Source organism: Schistocerca gregaria, chromosome 2, assembly GCF_023897955.1.
Source record: "Schistocerca gregaria isolate iqSchGreg1 chromosome 2, iqSchGreg1.2, whole genome shotgun sequence".
In the NCBI taxonomy this organism is placed as follows: Eukaryota; Metazoa; Arthropoda; class Insecta; order Orthoptera; family Acrididae; genus Schistocerca; species Schistocerca gregaria.
Genome location: NC_064921.1, coordinates 128,212,584 through 128,236,144, shown reverse-complemented (window position 1 = coordinate 128,236,144; position 23,561 = coordinate 128,212,584). Strand labels below are relative to the sequence as shown.

The 23,561-nt window shown below is 45.8% G+C and overlaps 1 protein-coding gene and 1 non-coding gene across 9 annotated transcripts in view; both read right to left on the bottom strand.

Moving 5' to 3' along the window:
* LOC126336504 (neutral ceramidase-like) overlaps positions 1-23,561 on the bottom strand; it is a 489,135-nt gene that overhangs the window by 243,681 nt on the left and 221,893 nt on the right. For all 8 annotated transcript variants that reach the window (XM_050000278.1, XM_050000277.1, XM_050000275.1 and 5 more), the window contains one exon: positions 23,300-23,423. In XM_050000278.1, coding sequence (XP_049856235.1) covers positions 23,300-23,416 — 117 coding nt within the window. In that variant the 5' untranslated portion in view covers positions 23,417-23,423. The remainder of the gene's footprint in view (positions 1-23,299; positions 23,424-23,561) is intronic.
* Trnas-cga (transfer RNA serine (anticodon CGA)) lies at positions 15,632-15,706 on the bottom strand. The gene has a single exon. It is a non-coding gene; the product is annotated as a tRNA-Ser (tRNA).

The following is a 23,561-nucleotide window of genomic DNA, read 5'->3' as shown; positions in this document are numbered from 1 at the left end:
CAGACACGCATACGCACACACGACACACAATGCATGTACACTTTCAGTTGACATCAAACCGATAACGTTGTTTCTGCCTTTACATTATTTCCATCCTACTTTCCTATCTGTCTCTCTGAAAAACAAACTGCTCTACATTTGAACGACATGTTGAGACCAGGAAAATCGTATGAAGTTATTTAACTATTCATGACAGATATGTCATGCACTATTTTACACTACATTTGGATGTGACTGCTGAAGTGAATAAAACTAAATGGACGTTGACGTAATAGCACCACTGCAGAAAATGAATATACCGAGGGTGTTTCATTGTGACATGACCGTGCCGGGGGCAGATTCGTTGGGGCAAATAAATGGGGAAACATATGCAGACAGAGTGTCAGATGCCATTTACAAAGGGGCTAGATGCCACAACCGGTGTTGAAATGTGTTATTCGACGGGCAGATCGCAAACCGCTAGCAATAAAGCAACGGAAACTAGCACAGGAGCAAAAGTTCACTGTGTACGTTACGGACACTGTAATACTTATTTCATGTAAAAGTGCTTCACACTATGGACTGCTTTGAACTTCATAACCCTGGACTTGAAGCACATTTATGCTAGGTTTTTTTGATTAAGCATGAATCCTTTTAATAAACAAATTAACGAGCACATTAATCCACATTTAGTACAGCAATCCCCACAAATGAAAAGTGCATATGGAATACGTTTTACACGCAATTTTTTCACAAAATGCGTTTTCGGTGCTGCTGTGTTCTCGGTAATCTGTTTCAAGTCCCTAAACTCGCACCAGGGGCCAAACTATGGAGAAAGTATTTGAAATATGCGTTAGAACTTGGCATATGGTCTATGCGCTGAACTGTGCGTCCCTCAGTATTTTGTAAATTAAAAGATATGAAAGAGATTTTTGTTGACTACAGTTCCACTAGTAGTAACTGCACTTGGGGCAAAAATTTTCTTCCTGCTGTTGTGTCGCAAACTGTCATTTTTGAGACCGTGGAATTATTCAAAATACAAGTTGATTCTGGCGACTAAACAACAGTAACCAGTTAATAATGCTATCTACTCTTTACGTACTACACAAATATGTAACAGAAAATGGTGGTTTCTATTTTTTTTAAAAAACGCAGCGCCATCTAGCGTTCCAACCATAGCGGTGCCCCCCTTCAAGTTTCGTTCTTTGTAGTTTTCTCGTTTGACGCCTATTTCGTGAAATATTTGGCCCGGTCACGGTCAACCACCCTGTATAACATAAATTGTGAAATAGAAATATCTATAAAGTTGCAAATGTCACAATAGAATGCTAAAATGTTAAATGTCTGTACGTAAAGCTTTTCATAGTTTGTTCACCATATCTACATCTACATCTACATGACTACTCTGCAATTCACATTTAATTGCTTGGCAGAGGGTTCATCGAACCACAATCATACTATCTCTCTACTATTCCACTCCCGAACAGCGAGCGGGAAAAACTAACACCTAAACATTTCTGTTCGAGCTCTGATTTCTCTAATTTTATTTTGATGATCATTCCTACCTATGAAGGTTGGGCTCAACAAAATATTTTCGCATTCGGAAGAGAAAGTTGGTGACTGAAATTACGTAAAAAGGTCTCGCCGCGACGAAAAACGTCTATGCTGTAATGGCTTCCATCCCAACTCGTGTATCATATCTGCCACACTCTCTCCCCTATAACGCGATAATACAAAATGAGCTGCCCTTTTTTGCACCCTTTCGATGTCCTCCGTCAATCCCACCTCGTAAGGATCCCACACCGCGCAGCAATATTCTAACAGAGGACGAACGAGTGTAGTGTAAGCTGTCTCTTTAGTGGACTTGTTGCATCTTCTAAGTGTCCTGCCAATGAAACGCAACCTCTGGCTCGCCTTCCCGACAATATTATCTATGTGGTCCTTCCAACTGAAGTTGTTCGTAATTTTAACACCCAGGTACTTAGTTGAATTGACAGCCTTGAGAATTGTACTATTTATCGAGTAATCGAATTCCAACGGATTTCTTTTGGAACTCATGTGGATCATCTCACACTTTTCGTTATTTAGCGTCAACTGCCACCTGACACACCATACAGCAATCTTTCCTAAATCGCTTTGCAGCTGATACTGGTCTTCGGATGACCTTACTAGACGGTAAATTACAGCATCATCTGCGAACAGTCTAAGAGAACTGCTCAGCACCATATAATGTATGATTTCTTACTTGGTGAAATAATGAAAGTTATTGCTTTGGCAAAAAAAATAAAAAGTTGAAAATAAAGTAATCTCTTGATTATAGAAGTGTGATGCAATATTCGTCTCTTGGAAGTAATCACACTGTGTTGCAAGCGATTCTGTAACTTTCCAGCATATGCAGCTCTCAGCATACAGCCACCTCAATCTCATAGCAGTCGTTGGGGAACGAGGAGCGCTGAACGGACTCGCAGAGTGCGAGCGCGCTCCTGCAGCTGGAGTCTCGTCCAGACTGGTGTTACAGCATCCACTCAGTCCCCTTCCGGAGCGACGTAAAGAACCCACCATAATGCCGATGAATGTATTTTCGGCCGGTACAACATACAGCATGTGCACCAGTCATTTCAGCGACATTTTAATTACCTCAATAGACTAAACATTAGTCAACTTGTTAAAGAAGCACACTGGGCGCTTTGCAGTACCGTACATTGTGCAGAAGTAGTACCACGACGTCGCGCAAATCACGGGAGCGAAGGGGTGCGTCTGAGCAAGTTGGTTGTGTAGAATCAGCGCAGTAAGATGGACGGATCTGACAGAATGCAGAATGACAAAAAGGTTGGTTGGTTGGTTTGTGGGGGTTAAAGGGACCAGACTACTTAGGTCATCGGTCCCTTGTTCCACGACCATAATAATACACGAAGAAAAGTCCAACAAGCAATAAACACATAACGGAGACGACAAGGGACGACACAGTACAAGAAAGACATAGACGAAGACCAGAGAAAAGAGATTAAAAGACACACAGAGTGCGACGGTCATTGGCCGACCATGAAAATAAAACTGGAAAGGCCAACAACCAAGGGACACATTAAAACACCACAAACTAAAACCCCAGGCCAAAAGCCACAGTCGACACTAAAAAAAAAAGAAAAAAAGGGACTCTCATATTGAATGATAAAAACCCCCTGCTCGAATAAAACGGAGAACTAAGTCAGCCATAGTAGAGTCATCGGTTAAAAGAGCAGGGAGTGTATCAGGCAGCGCGAACGTCTGCCTGAGGGCAGTTAAAAGTGGGCAGTCTAGTAAGACGTGTACCACGGTCAGGGCCAATCCGCAGCGACAGAGAGGCGGGTCGTCACGGCACAAGAGATACGCGTGCATGAGCCGGGTATGTCCTATGCGGAGCCGGCAGAGGACGACAGCGTCCTTGCGAGACCCCCGCATGGAGGAGCGCCACACACTGGTTGTCTCCTTGACTGCCCGAAGTTTGTTGGGAGAGGGCAGGGTGCGCCACTCATCACGCCAAGCAGCAAGGACCTTCTGCCGCAATACGGATCGGACGTCACTCTCTAAAAGACCGATCTCCATGGCCGGGGAACTGACCGCCTGTTTCGCCAGTTCGTCAACCCGCTCGTTACCCGGGATGCCGACGTGACCCGGGGACCAAACAAAGGTGACAGAGCGGCCGCAACGGACGAGAGTATGGAGGGACTCCTGGATGGCCATCACCAGACGGGAACGAGGGAAACACTGGTCAAGAGCTCGTAAACCGCTCAGGGAGTCACTACAGATGACAAAGGACTCACCTGAGCGGGAGCGGAGAAACTCTAGGGCACGATAGATGGCAACCAACTCGGCAGTGTATACACTGGAGCCAGCTGCCAATGACCGTTGCTCACAATAATCCCGTAGAGTGAGAGCGTAACCAGTGTGACCAGAGACCACCGAACCGTCGGTGTAGGCCACCGCCGCGTTCGGAAACTCGGCCAGGATGGAAAGGAAGCGGCGGCGGAGGGCCTCCGGAGGCACTGAGACCTTCGGACCCTGTGCCAAGTCGAGCCGAAGGCACGGTCGAGGCACACTCCACGGGGGCAGACGGAGATTGGCCCGGAAAACAGGCGGCAGAGGAAAAAAGTCAAGGCCACGGAGAAGGTCCCGGAGGCGAACCGCAATGGGACACCCTGACCGGGGCCGCCTGTCTGGAACATGGACGATCGAGCGCGGGAACAGGAGACGATAGTTTGGATGCCCTGGCATGCTATAAACGTGCGCGGCATAGGCGGCCAGAAGGCGGTCACGCCGGAACCGCAATGGAGGGACACCAGCCTCCACAAGTATGCTGTCGACGGGGCTTGTCCGGAACGCTCCCGTGGCGAGGCGGATCCCGCAGTGGTGTATGGGATCCAGCAATCGCAATGCTGAAGGCGAGGCAGAACCGTACGCCACACACCCATAATCAAGGCGGGACTGGATCAGCGCTTGATATAGGTGGAGGAGGGTGGACCGGTCGGCACCCCACCTGGTGTGGCTTAAGCAACGGAGAGCGTTTAAGTGCCGCCAGCATGTTTGCTTCAGCTGCCTAATATGGGGCAGCCAAGTCAACCGGGTATCGAACTCCAGTCCCAAGAACCGATGCGTCGCGACCACAGCAAGAGGTTCACCGTCAAGGTAAAGGCGCGGCTCAGGGTGAACCGTGCGACGCCGGCAGAAATGCATAACGCAGGTCTTCGCGGCCGAAAACTGGAAGCCGTGCGCTACAGCCCATGACTGCGCCTTGCGAATGGCACCTTGCAGCTGCCGTTCAGCAGCGGCGATGCCACTGGAGCTGTAATATAGGCAGAAGTCGTCCGCATATAAAGAAGCCGCGACGGACGACCCCACCGCCTCAACGAGCCCATTGATGGCAATTAAAAACAGGGACACACTGAGGACAGACCCCTGTGGGACCCCGTTCTCCTGGACCCGGGAGGAACTATGCGACGCAGCTACTTGCACGCGGAAGGAACGATACGAAAGAAAATTCTGAATAAAAATCGGGAGCGGGCCCCTAAGGCCCCACCCATGAAGTGTGGCCAGGATGTGGTGGCGCCAAGTCGTATCGTATGCCTTCCGCATGTCGAAGAAGACGGCAACCAGATGTTGGCGGCGCGCAAAGGCTGTACGGATGGCAGGCTCCAGGGAGACCAGAGTATCGACGGCAGAGCGGCCTTTACGGAACCCACCCTGAGACGGAGCCAGAAGGCCCCGAGACTCGAGGAGCCAACTCAACCTCCGGCTCACCATACGTTCCAGCAACTTGCAAGGAACGTTGGTGAGGCTTATGGGGCGATAGCTGTCCACCTCCAGCGGGTTCTTGCCAGGTTTCAATACGGGGAGGACTATGCTTTCCCGCCATTGAGACGGGAAAACACCCTCGACCCAGACGCGATTGAAAAGATCTAGGAGGCGTCGCTGGCAAGGCACTGAGAGGTGTTTCAGCATCTGGCTGTGAATGCGGTCTGGTCCAGGAGCCGTATCAGGGCAAGCAGAAAGTGCGCTCTGGAATTCCCATTCGCTGAAGGGAGCATTGTACGACTCCGGGTGGCGCGTGTGGAAGGAAAGCCTCCGACTTTCCAACCGCTCTTTCCGGGAGCGGAAGGCCAACAGGTAGTTCGTTGACGCGGAACACTGAGCAAAATGCTCTGCTAACCGGTCCGCAATCGTGTCGGAGTCGGTGCACACTGCTCCATTCAGCGAAAGCCCAGGGACAGAGACAGGTGGCCGATAGCCTTGGAGTCGCCGAATCTTGGCCCAAACCTGCGATGCAGAGGTACGGACGCCAATGGTGGAAACATAACGTTCCCAGCACTCCTGCCTCCGTTGGCCAATAAGGCGTCGGGCTCGGGCGCGGAACTGTTTAAAAGCAATGAGGGTCTCCAACGACGGGTGCCGCTTATGGCGCTGAAGAGCCCGCCGGCGATCTCGAATCGCCTCTGCGATCTCGGGCGACCACCACGGCACAGTCCTCCGCCGAGGTGACCCGGATGTACAGGGAATCGCAGATGCCGCCGCAGAAACGATGCTGGTGGTGACCGACTGAACCACCGCATCAATCGGATCAGTGGAAGGAGGTGCGATCACTGCGACAGATGTAAATAAGTCCCAATCAGCCTTATTCAGAGCCCATCTGGAGGGGCGTTCAGAAGAGTGACGCTGTGGCAGTGACAGAAACATGGGGAAATGGTCACTACCACATAAGTCGTCATGGACCCTCCAGTGGATGGATGGTGAAAGTCCGGGGCTGCAAATAGAAAGGTCAATGGCCGAAAACGAGCCATGGACCGCACTAAAGTGGGTCGCCTCTCCCGTGTTTAAAAGGCAGAGGTCAAGCTGTGACAGAAGAGTCTCGACATCTCTGCCCCGGCCAGTAATCGCGGCGCTACCCCACAAGGGGTTATGGGCGTTAAAGTCGCCCAGCAACACAAAGGGAGGCGGCAGTTGTCCTATCAATGCAGCCAACACATGACGAGAGACATCACCATCCGGCGGAAGGTACAAACTGCAGACAGTAATAGGCTGAGGCGTCCACATCCTTACAGCGACAGCCTCTAAGGGTGTATGAAGAGGCACACACTCGCTGTAGATAGAGTTAAGGACGTAGACGCAGACTCCACCAGACACCCTCTCATAAGCTGCCCGGTTCTTATAATAACCCCGATACCCTCGTAGGGCAGGGGTCCGCATTGCCGGAAACCACGTTTCCTGGAGGGCAATGCAGAAGAAAGGGTGACTGCTGACGAGTTGGCGGAGCTCAGCAAGGTGGTGGAAAAAACCGCTGCAGTTCCACTGGAGAATCACTTTGTCCATGGGCGAAATAGGCGTGAAGGGACCGAGGAGGCAGATCACGTCACTGGGTCACCTGCTGTCACCGATCGAGGACCAGTACAATCGGCATCCTTGGCGTCTGAGGGTATGGCGAGATCCAGGTCCTCAGCGGACGCCAGGATCTCCACCTCAGCCTCAGACGCAGAGCCTGTATGGAGCGGTGGGGTGGATGCCACCGCGCGTTCCTTGGCCTTAGAGGCCTTCTTCTTCTTCGTCTTCTCTCTCTGCTCCTTGGGCTTTACTGGCTGGGAGGGCTCCACCGAGTCAGTCTCCGGGACGGAGGAGGAGCGGGAAGCCCTGCGACCAGCCGCTGGCCTGCTTTTCAGCCATTGGCTGACGTCACCCTTCCCAGAGGTGGAAACCTGGGAAGGGAGGGACCCGAGGGATCCCTTGCGAGAGAGAGTCGCCGAAGAAGTCGGACGCTTCTCCGGCTTAGAGTTGGGGACTTGTGTCCCCGATGGTTGGGGGGTCGTTGCTCCTGAGGTAGGTGGTGCAGGAGCAACAGATGGGGAAGTGCCCCCCACCATCAAGGGGGCAGGTGTAGTATTCCGGCTCAGAGTGTTCAGTGGAATCGGTGCAGCAGATGACAAAACTACTGTTTTGGCAGCGGTGGCATAGGAGCTGGTCAGAGCCACAGGATGTAGCCTGTCGTATTTCCGCTTAGCCTCAGTATAGGTCATGCAGTCCAGGGCCTTATATTCCATGATCCTTCGTTCTTTCAGTAGAACCTTGCAGTCTGGCGAGCAAGGGGGATGGTGTTCGCCGCAGTTCACACAGATGGGAGGCGGCGCACATGCAGTATTAGGATGTGAAGGGCGTCCACAATCTCTGCATGTCATGCTGGAAGTACACCGAGATGACATGTGGCCGAACTTCCAGCATTTGAAACACCTCATTGGGGGAGGGATATAGGGCTTCACATCACATCGGTAGACCATCACCTTGACCTTTTCGGGTAGGACGTCACCCTCGAAGGCCAAGATGAAGGCACCGGTGGCTACCTGATTATCCCTCGGACCCCGATGGACGCGCCGGACGAAGTGAACACCCCGCCGTTCTAAATTGGCGCGTAGCTCGTCGTCTGACTGCAAGAGTAGGTCCCTATGGAATATAATGCCCTGAACCATGTTGAGACTCTTATGGGGTGTGGTCGTGACGGAAACATCCCCCAACTTGTCACAAGCGAGTAACCGCCGTGACTGTGCAGAGGATGCCGTTTTGATCAATACTGCCCCAGAGCGCATTTTGGACAAGCCCTCCACCTCCCCAAACTTGTCCTCCAAGTGCCCGACAAAAAACTGAGGCTTGGTCGCCATATACGATTCCCCATCGACTCGTGTACAGACTAAATAGCGAGGTGAATAAGGTTCGCTGCCAACCGTAGCCTTTCGTTCCTCCCATGGTGTGGCCAGGGAGGGGAACGATTGTGGATCATATGCCTGAGCGTTGTATTGAGGCCGAGAACGCTTAGAGACTGCTGGCGGCTGGCCGCCAGCAAGAGATGATGTACCACGCTTCATCGCGGGTCATCCGCCCTGATGCCACCTACTCCGACCAAGGGCCCTCCCCACGGGCGCCACCCAGCCTCAGCAACGACCACCTGGCGGGATGGCCATTGCCGGGAGTCCCGATGCCCCAAGGAGACAGGCATCTACTCCTTGGCATACGCGGGGAGTTAACGGCGCAGGCATCAGTAGAGCGATCCCTGTGTTGTCAGGGGGCTACAACCGACAGGGTACATGGCGGCCCCACCACAACGGACTGGCTACCGTGCTGGATTTCAGGTGAAATGTAGCCCATGACCGTCATTGGCGCATAAAGCGACACAGCAGAGCAGACTGCAAAAACCGCACCCAAGAACAAAGCCACGCCCTAGAGATGGTGAGTGGGCGTGACAGCTATGCGACGACGACCAACCAAGCTAGAGATGGTAATGAGCGATGGACACATTGCACCTTGTAAGGCGCCCTTCCCCAATCAGCTCGCTCTTCGGAAGAATTTAGAAGATGGAGGTCAAACCCGGTAGGGGACCATCACATAAGGCCGAAACGTTTGAGACTCCTTTTAGTCGCCTCTTACGACAGGCAGGAATACCGTGGGCCTATTCTTACCCCCGAACCCACAGGGGGGTGACAAAAAGGAACTACAGTGTTGTGTTCGATAGTACAATGCATGACCAGAGAGCGAATGGAGTTCCCTGCTTTTTTGGTATATCAACGCGTACTTTCCGACGTTTGCGGGCGGTAGCTGGCTGGATGAACGCACTGTGGTCCAACAAGTATTCTTCGTGCCTTTTCAAATGATGTAAGTAAGGCACTAGCTGCACCGACCACCCAGTGAGTCTTTTAGCAAGAAGAGTGTGGTTGTAGTTAAGGCTGGACTTTTTCCTGTGATTTACTGGTCGTTTATTACGAAGGTCACTTTTTCTAATTACTGTTTGCATATTGTATCCTAATACACCGTGTAATCTCTAATTTCAGGGTGCGAACTCCTATTGAAATTACAGCTTGCGGGAACCCTCCCCCCCCCCCCCCCCCTTTGTACAACACCTCCTTAAATGTCTCAGTTTAGCCAGACAGTCCGTTAAAGACGTTATAAGAGGTGCACAGTATCAGTGGCCGTGCTTCTCTGTCCGAGCTTTGCCCAGATTAAGACAATCCGTCCTTGGACTACATTAGTGAGTCTACGTGCAGGATTTTTTCTACCTGTTTTGCCGGGAAGTTCTCTAACTTCATGTCCCTCGCAAAAGCGCTATCGGCGCCGTAGGGTTCTCTGTAAAGAGCAGTTACACTTCCTGTGAAGTGTTGAATATCGACACAATTAATAATGATTAACTGGAAATCAGATCGGAAGGGATCCTGTCGGCATTGTATTTCGTACTCACACTTGAGGCATTTCGTCGCGGTCGTACATTTTAACCAAACGTTAAACGTAACTCATTTATTCATTAAAATGGACGATTTCTGGCACTATATTACTGTCGTAAAGAATTTTTTGTGGTATGTAGGCTAGTCCCAATATCTGTATTGGAAAATCAACTTCTATTAGCATTATGCAAGATCACTTGCTCTGCACCGGAATAAATCTGTTATTCCTGCGTATCTCGTTGCTGACGTAACTGTTGATATTTGTTAAAAATATCCGTGATCCGACATATCGATATATGGGAAGGTATTGATATCTGCCCTTGATATATCGAAATTAGTCAGATACATATCAACGGAAGCAATGACGAGGTACCGCGCAAAGAAAATATCGGTTGCACGTTGCAAATATAATACCAGTATATTGCAATTTATCATTAGATTTATTTCTTTATTTGATTTATTGTTAGATATTCCGCAGAACATCCAGCATCAGCCTGCTTATCCCCCTTAGACCAAAAATTGAAAAGAAAACGATGGACGCTCATGCTTTCTGATAACAACTATGCTACCAATGGTAACTGTGTGTAAATGGCACAGTGAAAGTTGTCTCATGGATTCGCCGTTCGGTTTCCTCACATATCGGATATGTCCGGAACGCTTCATGTCAATTTCCCGGTTTTTTTAATTTCTAAAAATGCCAATGAACTAATAGCCGTAGTATCAAAATTTCGTGGTGGAAGTTACGTGTTGCAGTTTTTGGTGGTAGCGTCGAGCGCCGATTACGTCAGCATATCCCCTCACACGCCTCCGCCTACAGCGAAGACCAAACTTGTCATTCAGGTTTTTTGTTGATCAGTTTCAGCAATTATTTTTAAAGAATGCCGATGTGAAGAAACAGCACACTAGTTGCTTTAAAAATTATTTTTAACGCAACTGGTGTGGTATTTCTTCACATCGGAAATGTTGCTATCTCATTCGCTCCGCCACCTCCTACCGCAAGGGGACAACTTCTTTGGGCCATCTATACTTGCTTCACACAGTCAAAGAGAGAGACAACACGAGATAAAAGCTACAAAAGTAGTAACACTCCTTCACACAGTTTAATTAAATTGTCTTCTATAACAGTTTCAAAAGAGCAATTGCAAATATTTACAGAAAATGTCGAAAAAATATAATATACAATAAAAATAGCGGCACTCGATATTGCCCTTTCGATACCGATATATCGGTGAAGAAAATATCGCCATACTTCATCTATATTGTTTGAACAAAATTTTTATGCCGATATATCGATATTTTATCAACACCCTACTAAGCGGAGCGCCTCGCACCATCGTACACTGGCAACGCCATATTGTCCGCGGACTCTTTCACCCAGAATGGGAATTGAAGTCTTACACCCTGCTGTCGCGTTTTGCACTACCGCTTTACTCACTGAATGCTACATGGTATGTACAGACGCGATACAAATTTGTAGAACAATAAAACGTACGGAAATAAAATGTGTCTTAAAGGTAAGGGGCATCTTACAACCTAATTCTGTACCCTGCAAAACAGTGAAGTGTACTTAAAATTTCACCGGGCTTTTCTCGTTCCATTTGCGCGTGGAGCGTGGGTAGAATGACTGCTTAAACGTTTCTGTGCAAGCTACGTAACAATGTCTTGTCGAAAGACATACTGGGAATCGTGCCAGTAGTACAATCACATGGTTTATGATTTTAACAGCAACCAACCGAAAGTATGGTTTTAAAACAATTATTTACATCAAACCATTATCGGTTTCGGTTTTGAAACAAATCTACCTTCAGATGGCTCTTACAGTCTTCCTCGCTTTCCTTTTGGGGCCTCATTTTGTATTCGTTAGTGGTTTGGTGTGCCAAGATAAACGAAGTTTATCGTTCACAATTCGGTAGCCTTGCGATATATGTTTTTCTTTTTAACCTTCACAGAAACAGCCATACAATGATTGTAAAGTTAATAAAATATTCAATGCGACAGAGAACTATGTGGTGTATATTCCTGTGGGACGTATTCGTCCTGTATTAATGTCATCCCGTTTACACTAACGTAATATTACCAAAGTCCAAGATTGCCACTTACATCTTCAGCATCGTTTCCTCTATATTTTTTCCCCTCTTATTTGGATACAAGAGAAATTACCTATAACGTTTCTGTAAATTTCGCTTCTGAATGTTTGTAGGACTTCAGATATCTTTCGTATATTTGTAATAACAACAGGAACAGTAGTAACGAAAAATTAAGAAATTTAATACTGTACAGCAACCATTGAATTTAATGTCATGTGAAACAGAAATCCATCTAGAGATTCTCCAAAAATCGATAATAAAAAAAATAGATACTACTCAAGCTCATTTCACTGATCACTTGTAAGAAAGAGTATGGTGCAGTCGTTGCACAAATAAATCTGTAGACGAGTCTAATAATAAATGCATTCCCCAAACGGCTGCGCTGTTAAAAGCGCTGCCTCTATGTATTGTGGCAGAGCGGAAGCATATTTCTGAACTTGCATGCACGTTATCTCCGCCCCTTCCTCTGAATACAATGCACACACACACACACACACACACACACACACACACACACACACAAGCACACGTTTGTACTTCGAAATCGCTTTCCGCTACGTAGATTACTTATGCCAGCAGCAGTGTTACCAGCTCAGTAGACGTGCAAAATATTCTGCTTTGTTATAATTCAAACGACTTTCACGGGAAAGCCTTTGCGCTCTTCAATCACATCACAAAAGCGAAGATAAACGGTCGATACGTACGCGAAACAATAAAGGCAGTATTAATCCTGTTCATACCTTTGTAGCCAGTTTGAGGTCTGACTTCACGAGAATGGTTAATCTGTGGTGGATTTGTTGACTGTTTCCGTGACAGTTGTAAAAACCTCTTGCATCACATACATTGCTAGCAGTTTTTGTATTACTTAATATGTGTAATTCTATACAATGATCAACTCCTGTTGAGATATCGAAGATTATCACACAGTTTACTTCACAGTTTTAAGTTGTGATAATGAATTGTGGAGTTTAGGGATATTGTAAAGGAAAATATGCATCAAGTATGTAGACGAATAAAAGAGCCTCAATAACATTTCGGATTAAAGGGTAATCCAGTGAAGAAATAATAAATAAAAATTAATAAAAAGGGCGTTGTTTAATACATCCAAGGAAGGAAAACAAATTAACTGGAACCTAATTCAGTTCATAACGAAAGTCTATGAAGATGTACAACATAGAAGTTTAATAGTACAGAGATGAGTGACTCGAATGGATGGCTGTTTCAAAGAGCTTCAACTTCTACGAATCTTTATAATTGTGTGGTTGTGGTTTTCAAATTGGTTTGAAGCAGCTCCATCCTGTGGAAGCCTCTTCGCCTCCGAGTAACCACTACAACCTACCTCCTTACTGTATTCATCTCTTGGTCTCCCTCTGTAATTTAAACGATTCCCTCCCCCCCCCCTCACCTTCCCCCTCCCCCTCCCCCCCCAACACCACCAACAACAACACACTTCCCTCCAATACTAAATTGGTGATCCCTTGATGCCTCTAATATTTCGCATCAACCGATCCTTTTTTTAGTTAAGCTATGCTGCAAACTTCTTTTCTCCCCGGTTCTATCAAAGTACACTCGTGTTCAGAAAAAACAGTGCAAATTGAACGACGAGAGATCGGACGTTCATATTCACAGGGCATTTACAAAAGAATGTTCTGCAGAAATAATTAGCATTTGAACCATGTCAGCCCGAGTCTTCAAGGTCAACATCGATTCCTCGACTCATCATCACCTACCGGTAAAATGTGCCTGCGCCTCTCGTTGTCGCTGTAAACCGAAGGTAATGAAGAAGTGTAACTTGAACACACATGCAGGACTCCTCGTAGAGGTAAGCGCGAACCGTACCGTCAAATCACTAGGTTTGAAAGATGGTGCATTATAGCCGTGGGAGAATGTGAAGCATCCATCCGGGAAATTGCTACTCGTGTGGGACGAAGTGATTCGGCGTTGCAACGTGTGGGTGCAGAATGGTTCACGGAAGGCCGTAGAACAAAAGATGGGTCAGGTCGCACCACGCAGACTACCCACCAGAGGGTCGAAACTTCATCCGAATGGCATGGCAGGACAGATCTGCGTCGCCCTCGGCTCTGGTGCGAGAGTGGAACACTGTAACACATCATACACTGCCAGGGGTGTACGTCGCCGTTTATTGTGCCATGGGTTACGTGGGATTCGTCCACTTCTCCCCCTATCTTTGACGAATGCGCAGAAACATGTTAGACGGCAATGATGTATGTAACTACATCACTGCTGGCCGACGTGGACAAGAGATGTCCACAGATGTTAAGTTCTTTAGTGCTCAGAGCCATTTGAACCATTTTAACTACATCACTGGTGACAGGATTGGCAGCACAGAGAGTGTTTGGTCGAAACCAGGTTCTGTTTGTTGAAAATGACGGCCGCAGTTTGGTTCGACTGCATTCGCACAGGACATTCAGCGACAACGCAATGCCTTATGGTGTGGGGTGCTACTGGGTAGAACCACAAATCACAGTTGGTGCGTGTCCAAGGCACTGTGACCACTGTGACCTACGCGAAAAACACCCTGCGACCAGTACCCAAACCCTTCCTGCGAAAGACCTCAGATGCCATGTTTCAGCAAAACAATTCACGACCATGTGTTGCTGCACGAACATGTGCCTTCTGGCTGTCAAAGGATATCTGCCTTTGGCCCTGACCCGCCAAATAAGCAAACTTGTCGCCAGTCGAAAACGTGTGGGATATGGTGAAACGAAGGGTGCAGCACTGTGACCCAACGCCAACCACCACCAACATACTTTGGAACCAGGTGAGTGCAGCAGGGATAGCCATACCAAATGACGCCATTTGCCCCTTATAAGCTTAAACGCCACCACGCATGTTACAAGTTATCAGGGCCCATGGGTGGACCATGTGCGTGCTAGGCAACAGGACACATTCTGAACCGAGGTGACAAAAATGCTAATCATTTCTGCAATACATACTGATGTACATGTCCTGTGAATACGAACGTCCTATGTCTATTCTTTCAAAATGTTCTGTTTTTCTCTGAACATGAGTGTACCTATTCATTAATCACATGATGTAACCATCCTCTAGAACCGCCCGACCGCTACGGCCGCAGGTTCGAATCCTGCCTCGGGCATGGATGTTTGTGATGTCCTTAGGTTAGTTAGGTTTAAGTAGTTCTACGTTCTAGGGGACTGATGATCTCAGAAGTTCCATTGTGCTCAGAGCCTTTTGGAGCATTTTTAACCATCTAATCATCAGCATTCTTCCACAGCACCACATTTCAAGACATTCTATTCTCTTTTTATCTAAAACACAGGGTATTTCAAAAGGAATATACGTATTACAAAGTATTATTTTGTCCAAACTATCGATAGCTTCACCTCAGCTCGGTTATTGGAGAAACGAATACATAGTCTAGTTTATATTAATAGCCACTAGATGTCAGTTGTCTTCTCTTTTGCTTGGTAACCGTCATACGTTTAAAATGGCTAGTCCACAGCAGAAATCATTTTACGTTTTCCAGTTTGCGAAGTGCAATTCCGTGATTACAGTGAAAGACGTTGCAGGTCGAGGTACCAAATTGATCCTCCGAATGGGTGGAACATTCGCAGATGGCGTCGACAGTTTCTAGGTACAGGATGTGTATGTAAAGGAAAAAGTCCTGGCCTCGCTCGTGTTCCTGAAGAAAATGTTGCACGAATGCAATCTGCTTTCCAACGTAGTCCTGAAAAATCAACTCGTCGTGCCAGTCGGGAGATACAACTGCCTACAACAACAATTTGGCATCCAGAATAAGATTTTCACTCTGCAGCGGAGTGTGTGCTGATATGAAACTTCCTGGCAGATTAAAACCGTGTGCCGGACCGAGACTTGAACTCGGGACCTTTGCCTTTCGAAGGCAAGTGCTCTACCAACTGAGCTACCCAAGCACGACTCACGACCCGTCCTCACAGCTTTACTTCCGCCAGTACCTCGTCTCCTACCTTCCAAACTTTACAGAAGCTCTCCTGCGAACCTTGCAGGACTAGCACTCCTGAAAGAAAGGATATTGCGGAGACATGGCTTAGCCACAGCCTGTGGGATGTTTCCAGAATGAGATTTTCACTCTGCAGTGGAGTGTGCGCTGATATGAAACTTCCCGGAAGATTAAAACTGTGTTCCGGGACCTTTGCCTTTCGCAGGCAAGAGCTCTACCAACTGAGCTACCCATGCACGACTCACGACGCGTCCTCACAGCTTACTTCCGCCAGTACCTCGTCTCCTACCTTCCAAACTTTACAGAAGCTCTCCTGCGAACCTTGCAGGACTAGCACTCCTGAAAGAAAGGATACTGCGGAGACATGGCTTAGCCACAGCCTGAGGGATGTTTCCAGAATGAGATTTTCACTCTGCAGTGGAGTGTGCGCTGATATGAAACTTCCCGGAAGATTAAAACTGTGTTCCGGGACCTTTGCCTTTCGCAGGCAAGTGCTCTACCAACTGAGCTACCCAAGCACGACTCACGACCCGTCCTCACAGCTTTACTGCCGCCAGTACCTCGCCTCTTACCTTCCAGTTGGTAGAGCACTTGCCCGCAAAAGGCAAAGGTCCCGAGCTCAAGTCTCGGTGCGGCACACAGTTTTAATCTGCCAGGAAGAGTCAACAGTTTGGCATGTTTCGAGACTTTGGTTGATTATAACGCCGTACACGTTACAGCTGTTACAAGTTCTGCGTCCTGATGACAAACGCAACCCTGTGGCATTATGTAACGAAATTCTTGACTCTATTGACAATGATAACACTTTCCCACGACGCATCGTGTTCAGTGATGTTACTGGTCAGGTAAACAAATACAATGCTCGAATTTGGTGCCTACAGAACCCACATGCAGCTATTGAACATGTACGAGATTCGCCAAAAGTCAATGTGTTTTGTGCGATATCCCGATCATCTGTTTACGGCCCATTCTTCTCTGATGGAAACACGGTTAACGGTCAGCAGTTTCTCGCTATGTTACAAAACTGATTGTTTCAGAGGCTGCATGAAGACAACTTTATTTTCAAGAAGATGTGGCACCGATTTCTCTGCGATCGCCAAGTGCTTGAATATCTGAATGAAACTCTAACGAACCGTTGGATTGGTCGTCAAGGAGCTGGCTACTTAACACGTCTCAGCTGGGCTCCACGGTCACCGGTTTTCACACCCTCTAACTTCTTCTTGTAGGGTTTCGTTAAAGACAACGTTTATGTACCACTGCTCCCACTGAACCTGGAGAAATTGAAGAACCGTACTGCCATAACATCAGTGACGAAGGGCATGTTTGTCCGAGTATGGGAGGAATTTCAGTATAGATGTGATATTGTTCGTGTCTCTGATGGAGGAAATATTGCACATTTGTAATCTGAATTTGAGAGGTTCGTAAATATGAGTGTAAAGTTTCACATTCGTATGTTTTCAAGTTTAGTAAATATATGCATTCGAAATACCTACATTCTTTTAGAGACATCCTGTACTTATCGTCCACGTTTCACTTGCATACATGGGTACACTCCAGACAAACACTTGCAGAAGAGACTTCCGAACAGTTAAATGTACATGCGATGTTATCAGATTTTCCTTCTTCCCAAATGCTTTTCGTGACATTTTATATCCTCTACTTCGGCTCTCATCAGCTGTTTGTCTGCCTAAAAAGCAAACTTCAGCTGCTACCTTTAAAGTATCGGTTCCTAATCTAATTCCCTCAGCATCGCCTGATTTATTTGACTACATTCTCTTACCCTCATTTTGCTTTTGTTAATGTTCGTCTTACATCCTCTTTTCAAGACACTGTCCATTTCGTTCAGCTCCCCTTCCAAGTCGTTTGCTGTCTCTGACGTAATTACAATCTCATCAGAAAACTTCAGAGTTTTTATTTCTGGTCGGTAAACTTGAATTCCTTCTCCAAATTTTTCTTTCCTTTTCTTTCCTGCTTGCGCAGTGTACAGATTGAATAATATCAGGGATAGGCTACAACCTTTTTCACTTTCTTCTCAACCACGATTTCCCTTTCATTCCCCTCGACTCTTGCAACTAGCATCTGGTTTCTATACAAGTTGCAAATAGCCTTTGGCTTTCAAAGGGTTTGTTTCAGCCGACATTGTCAAAAGGTTTCTCCAAATCTACAAAAGCTATAAACGTGATTTACTTTTCCTTGCCCTGTCTTCTAAGGTAACTCCTAAGGTCAGTATTGCCTCTCGTGTTCCTACAATTCTCTGGAGTTCAAACTGATCTTCCCCGAGATCAGCTTCTACCAGTTTTCCCATTCTTCTGTAAACAACTCGTGTTAGTGTTTTGCAACCATGAATTATTACACCAACACTTCGGGATTACTCACAGCAGTCAGCACCTGCTTCGTTTGCAATTTGGAGTATTACATTCTTCTTGAAGACTGAAAATATTTCGCCTGTGATAAAGTTAGCTGGGTTATGTTTTATGGACGCAACATTTTGACACATTCATACAAATTTTGGGCAACAGTTTTACACCACAAAAATGATGGAGGCTCTTTAATTTTCAAAGAGTTAGCTGCATTCGCGTTATTGCTGATGTCACTACCTATTTCTAATGCTGTAGTGGAAAGAGTATTCAGTATTATGAATGCAACAAAAATAAAAGTCGAAATAGAATGAAAGTAAAAACGCTAAGTGAACTGTTACAAATTAAAGTCCATCTCACCTCTAAGTGTTGTAACGATTTTGTATGCATTAAAGAGATGTTTACAAAGCTCAATAGCTCAACTTATTCAACAGCTGTAAACAGCAATATTGAAGAAGATGAAAGTGATTTCCTGTAACCGAGGGTGCATGAGAATATCCCTTGCACAAGTTTGATATACTGATTCATGAACCATGTCATGTTATGTTACAAGTTCTCAAATTAATTAATGTGATATTTAAATGTAACTATAATATAGTAACTACTGTAACTTCCAGATTCTCACTATTTCATTTACAATACGACTATATTTTCATTGGCTTGACAGCTCGCTCGTTAGAGTACTTGGGTCCAATTCCCGGCTGGACTAGCGAAATGTTTGTCTGACGAGGAAGGCTCCTCAGTTACGTCCAGTCTAGCGCGTGTGAGTATTGAGGTTGCTGGAGTGTGTTTTAGCGGTTAGTGAATGACCAGCCAGCTCAGTGAACTTATTTCACGGACTGCCGTTGTCGAGTCATACGACAGCTTAGGTCAACTAGGTTAACTGATTAAAATGGTGATAGTTTGGCTATTTTTATTTATAAAAAGATGACCATAATTTGGCTATTTTTGTTCCGCAGTTGGATACAGGAGAATGGAAGAATCTGGTAACCCTGAGCGTTTGCTGATTCTGTCGGTATCCGGCCTTGGCAGCTAGAAGCTCGTGCCGCTTCCCGTTGTTTCACAGTAAAAAATTTTAAATATTTGCTGCAACTGAAAATCCCGCGAGTTGAGCAGCGCGGTCAGTAGTAAGGTTTTTGTTAGCAAACGACACACTATAAACCACTTGAAACTGATTACCAACTGTGTAATGTGTACGCAAACAACATAATCACTGACGGCGGAGTGCGCCAGTAGTGCATTAGGCTTAGAAGTTGCCAGGCTGGTGTTCACTATGAAGAGCGAGATGGACAAACAAGGATTGTGACTGATGAACTGGTCGCAAAGTTGATGAGAAGGAAACAGCCCATTGACCATAACGGAGCTCTCGTTTAGCTATCCATAAGTTTCACCATGTTGGTTGCAGCACATCGTTGAACAGAAGCTAGTTTGTTAAATATGCGGTGTAAGGTGGGGACGTGACTGACTGAAGCTTAATTTGTCGACAATGGAATTTCAAACCTCGTTCGCAACTATTGTGAGTGCCTAAATCTGTGAGAAGATTATGTTGGAAAGAAATATTTAAGCATCGCTTTCAAATGAAAAAGTTATTTTTCTCCTATACGTTTTCTGGATAACCCTTATACTTCAGTACGATACTGAACACGAGTGAGAAGTCCCAACTGGCTAAGCCACGGAAATATTATTTGCAAGTATTTCACTGCAATGAATTTCACTGTTAAGAGAAAGGCGTTCTCTCCAGTTCCTCACCAGTAACAAGAAAAACATGAACGAAAGATAAGAGGCCTGCATCGATTCAGCAGTATACTACAGACTATCAGTGTATAGCACGAATTCTCCGGCGTCTGCTGCTATTGATGCGAAAAGCGGAGCCTAGTGCTGCTTTCTATGCATAGAGCCGGCCTATAGGTCTGCACGCACTCATGACACCTATCGGCAAATTTCGCCCGAGGCGACCTAGGCCTCTTGTATCGCGGCTGTGAACACCAGATAAAGGCAGCTCAAAGCCAGCCGAGATACGATGATCATCTACAGAGATAACAAGCGACAGAAACACATCAGAACAAAGTCTGAAAACAAACTGCAAGTCAGAATATATATCTACACACTCGAGACACTTTCGAGCAACTCAGTTCTGTAGGCACAAGACACGGGATTCACGAAACATAAAGTACACCGTTTTATGTATAAGTAAGTTTTGCGATGTAAGCTGCCACCATAGAGCATTGAATTTTCTGTTCGTGTCAAAGAGACGGTAGCACTTATGAACGAGGAGAAGTCATCGGAAATGTAAGACCGTTGATCAATTCTGTCAACACTACACTGTAGCTATCACTTTCCCGCAAAAATTGTTTATTTGCCTGGGATCTGTAGGCCATTGGGCACTGGGATCTTCTCCACACATTATAAAAAAACAAACCTAACTCTAGAACAACCGTCATATACGCGATTCGTCCAGTTCTTCGGAAAGGTGCATCTGTGTAGGACAATTACGAGCTGTCCTCTTATTTCGTTATAACCTAGGTGGATAATCAGGTTATACATCGGTAAGGAAAGAACAAGCAAACAGACGTGACATCTCGGAACAATTTCCAAAACTATGACTAAGTCATTTATTCATAACACTCTTTCTTCCACGAGTGCTAGACTCGCAAGGTATGCAGGACAATGAAATTTGGGACGTGAGTGCAGGTCGTGAGTCGTACCTGGATAGCTCTGTCAACAGAGAATTTGCCCCAGAATAGCAGACTTTCTGGTTTCGAGTACAGATCTACTACAAAACCAGAAACCTCTTTAAACTACCAGTGTCCCACCTTTTCAGTTTAATTTATTGAGTTACGATAACAATAACGCATTCGAGTGAATTTGTGGTACTTATATTTGAACAGTATTATCTGTTACTGTATCTATTCCAATGTTCTAATGACCATAACGCAAAATAACATAATATAGTCCGTGTTAAAGTGCACTACATTTTTTTCTGACCAATATCATGGCTTGTCTCCCAATACTGCATTCATTGAAATAATTACGTTGGTTTTTTATTTTTGAATGTTAGAAGTAAATGCATTTTGTAAATGGATAAATTACGTGAGCGACAAGATTTGCGCAATAATTCCAAGTTGTTTAAGTTTTGACTGTGGTAGAACCGAGTTGCTGCGATGTGTTATGACATATGATCTCACATCGCAGTCTTTGCCTACAGATTGAATTCAACCTTCATAAAATTTCTTCATTTCCTATCAAAACTACTGCACCATTCGCAAACAGCATACAGCCTGCTATGGTCTTTCTGTCTGTAGTTTCTCCATTAGCCATCGCTTTCCAGCGTCTTATTATCTCTACGTACAATATCAAAAAATTATAGTATTTGTTTACAGTTTTTTTTTCTTTCTGAAATAATGGTAGCACCTTCCAAATATTTATGGTATATAGAGTGTCGAAAGCTTTGATTACGTGTGTGAAGAATAAATGCGTTTCTGCGACATATTTTCTCTGTTTTACAATCATTTTAACGATGAATATAGGGTGACTGTTTACAGCGTACCACAGTAGTATTTGGGAAATCGAGATGTAAAGCACTTGTAGTCTATCAAGTAGGGCAACTACCTCAAATTGGGCTACGAAGCCCATATAAATGACAGCACATACGCGTAGAGTGAGTTTCTCAATATCCTCTTCCTCTCTTCGCGCAAACTATTAGTCGCAGGTAAAAAAAATGAATAGGGCCTCCTTAGTAGCAATTTTAATTTAGTTTGATTTTCACTGGGATACACTTTCACCAGAGGCCGAGGTTTTAGAGTTATTCAACAAAAGCGCAACTGCCCTTCTCTCCATCTCGCACGCCAAACCGTCAGGATTTTTAGTATGTCCTTCATGGCACACACTGCTACCGCTGTGCAAAATTCTGTTACTTCACTAATCATTTCCCATGTTCGACTTGTTTTGGTTTTCATTGACTGAGCTATTACGCCACCGTCTTAACCGTCTATTATTATTAATTTAAAATTTCCCATGAGGGTAATGAAATAAAAAAAGCCTTTTGTAAGTACCACGCAAAAGCTAACTACTTTTACAATTCTATCTAAACCTAACCCGTGCAAGCACTGCAGTTTTCCTAGTAAGAAGGCCAGACAAACGAAACGATATAATTCTTAATTTTATGGTGTTAAAATTTACAAAACAGGTAAAATTTACACGAATGTTTGACAATTTGTGGTGCATGACTAAACTAGTGGAGTAATATCGCAATCAATGAAGACCAAAAATGTGGAATGTGGAACACAAATAGTGAAGCCGCAAATTTCTGTGAAGTGGTAGGCGGGAGTGCCATGAAAATCATACTAAAACTCCTGAGTGGTTGGGGAATGAGCCAAAAGTTGCTACAAGAGAGAACCTATTCATTTCTTCTCTAGGACTAATAGTTCGTGTGAAAAGAGCGAGAGAATATTGGAAATACCAACCGTGGTGGCCGGGCGGTTCTAGGCGCTTCAGTCCGGAACCGCGGGACTGCTATGGTCGCAGATTCGAATCCTGCCTCGGGCATGGATGTGTGTGATGTCCTTAGGTTAGTTAGGTTTAAGCAGTTCTAAGTTCTAGGAGACTGATGACCTCTGCTGTTAAGTCCCATATTCCTCAGAGCCATTTGAACCATTTTGAATATTGGAAATCTCACGCTACGCCCGCACGTGCACTGGTGTTTTCCGTATTTTCGTACGTCTATTTGAAGTACTTTTACGATTTGGTAAGGCACATGTGTCCCGTATCAAACTGTTCGTTTTCGACTTCCTCTACTCCACTGCAGTAAGTTGTAAACAGCTACCGTTTCTACACCTACGGAGCGCACATGTTAGACCATTTCTAAAAGTCAGTGATCAACAGAAGTTAACGCCTTTCCCTTAGTTAGTAGGCTATTATTAAGGATTCCAAGCCCTGTTATCGTGTGTAGCTGCGCGTGTCTTTCTTTGCCACTTTTTAAATAGACTAATAACTTTAGTAACAACTATCATAAGCCAGGTTTCGGAAATTCATTTAGACACGTATTCATACGACACACAAAGGTAAAACGTAGGAGTTTCTCCGCAAGAGTATACTCGAGAAATGAAAGTTAATATACAAACTGGGCTTGAAATACGAGTAGTTCGAGACTGTTAGAAATTTTGCTGGCACATAGGGAATGAGGGTACTTACGAAAGTGACTTCCACCGGTGGCCCTGTGACGTCAGCGATTCCGATTCCGACCATATACGATGCAGCTGACGTGGACAGCAGTGCTGCCAACAGCACGAGTGTGCGTCCCTGCATCATCTCGACTCTGAAAAAGAGGAAAGCAAACATAACCGTTAGTATAAGTTAGCACAGCATGTGCTGACGTCGCTGGGTAAAGATGTGTAAAAGTGTGTGTGTAACGGACATACTTCAGTTGCCTGTTAGCTCCTTCCTTTGGTTGACG